Source organism: Otolemur garnettii, unplaced genomic scaffold, assembly GCF_000181295.1.
Source record: "Otolemur garnettii isolate 467f Iridium unplaced genomic scaffold, OtoGar3 scaffold00060, whole genome shotgun sequence".
Lineage (NCBI taxonomy): Eukaryota > Metazoa > Chordata > Mammalia > Primates > Galagidae > Otolemur > Otolemur garnettii.
Genome location: NW_003852455.1, coordinates 11,426,082 through 11,427,964, shown reverse-complemented (window position 1 = coordinate 11,427,964; position 1,883 = coordinate 11,426,082). Strand labels below are relative to the sequence as shown.

Here is a 1,883-nt window from a genome sequence, read left to right as displayed (position 1 = left end):
AAAAAACACTCAAGAGTAAGGGTTAGACTCACACCACTCATGTTTAGCTCACTGTTGGATAGGTGAGGGTCCCTTCATGTACAATGAAGAGAGTTCATGGGATGGACTGGGGTGAAAATAAACTTAGCTAACACAGTCCCTTAGTTTAACATGGAACCTGGTATCTGATGGTCCTAAGCAAATGATAGTACTCTACATGTGCAGATTCAGAGAATTCCATTAACTACCCCATGCTCTTACCAACAACACCAACTGAGGAGATGGGCCTCGCCGATGCTGTTGTCCAGGATGCTCCAGAGGGAGTTGACCACTTACATGCCTCCCTTTCAGCAAAGAAAGCATATTGCAGGGCTCTAGCCTGCCCTGATTGCTGAAGGTACATAAACAACTCCTGCTCTTTCTTGATGCCCTCTTCATAGGGATACTGCACAGCAGCCTGGACTGCGCGGACACAAGCCTCTGGAGCAAGTTGCCCCGGGTACTTCTTCTGCACCTGCAAGAAGGCCTCACTGAAAATGGTGTCCATGTAGGGCACGATCTGAATTGGCTTGTTGTAGAGTCTACGGGATTCTAGGGGTTGATCTGAAAAAAGTAAGAAAAATCAGAGCTTTGGAAATGTCACTTGTACAAAGAGAATATGAGTATTTAACAATAGCAACAACAATAACTTGTTCAAATTCAAAGCACAAAATTACATGCTATTCATCAATATATTTAATGTAACAACAAAATCTCTGACATACTTTCAACTTAGTACCTAGAAGATAGAATTTAACAGAGCAAATCAATTTTAAGTTACCTCATTTGGGCCTAGAAGTTGCATTTTCTTTTTATTTCAAGGCCAAGACAATATTATAATAGGTTAAATATTAATCTGTTGATATGTCTAAGGAAAACATTTCTCAGTTAATATTTTAGATTCAAAATAATTTTAACTCCATTCCCAATAGTAACAAAAACTAGATACCTGGAAAAGAAGACATTGTGATATATATGCAAGGATAGCTATACATATCAATGGAAGATAATTCAGAGTTCATAGACAAATCTTTAAAAGTATAGCCAACAAATTTTCAACACAGGTGCCAAAATAATTCAATTGAGGAAAAGACAGTCTTTTTAACAAAACAGTGCTGGATAACATTGGATGTCCACATGCAGAAAAAAAAAAGAGCAAACTTAGATCCTTTCCTAGTACCATATATAAGAATTAACTTGAAATGGATCATAAATCTAAATTGAAGAACTAAAACTATAAAAACTTTTAGAAGAAACTATAGAAAAATCTTCATGACCTTGGGTTAGGTAAAGTGTCCTTAGACACAACACCTTGATCCATAAAAGAAAAAAATTAGTAAATTAGACATCATAAAAATTAAAGAATTTTGTGCTTCTAAGGATACCATTAAGAAAGGGAAATGACAATCCATATACTGGGAGAAAATATGTGCAGTAGGCAGAATAATGGCCCCTCTAAATGTCCATGTCCTAATCCCCAGAACCTGTGACTGTATTGTCTCATATGGTAAAAGGATTTTACAGGTGTCCTTAAGATTAAAGACCTTGTAATGGGGAGGTTACCCTGTACAAGTCCTTAAAAGCAGAGTACTCTTCCTGACTGTGGTGAGAGAGATTTGACAGTGAAGAGGGTTAGAGAGATATAACATGCAGAGGACCTGAGCTTTGAATTGGGAAAGGGGCCCAAGAACAAAATAATGCAGTAGACTGTAGAAGCTAGAAGCAACCCTCAGTTTACAAATGTCAAAAACATGGGGACATTGGTCCTATGATGCAAAATACTGTTTTCTGCCAACAACACAAGTGAGCAGGAAACAGACTCTCGTAGAGAGCCTCCAGCAAAGAGTGCAGTAGCTGACACCCAA

The 1,883-nt window shown here is 38.0% G+C and overlaps 1 protein-coding gene across 1 annotated transcript in view; it reads right to left on the bottom strand.

Moving 5' to 3' along the window:
- EHHADH (enoyl-CoA hydratase and 3-hydroxyacyl CoA dehydrogenase) overlaps positions 1 to 1,883 on the bottom strand; it is a 50,192-nt gene that overhangs the window by 9,797 nt on the left and 38,512 nt on the right. The window contains exon 6 of the mRNA XM_003792737.3: positions 241 to 582. Coding sequence (XP_003792785.1) covers positions 241 to 582 — 342 coding nt within the window. The remainder of the gene's footprint in view (positions 1 to 240; positions 583 to 1,883) is intronic.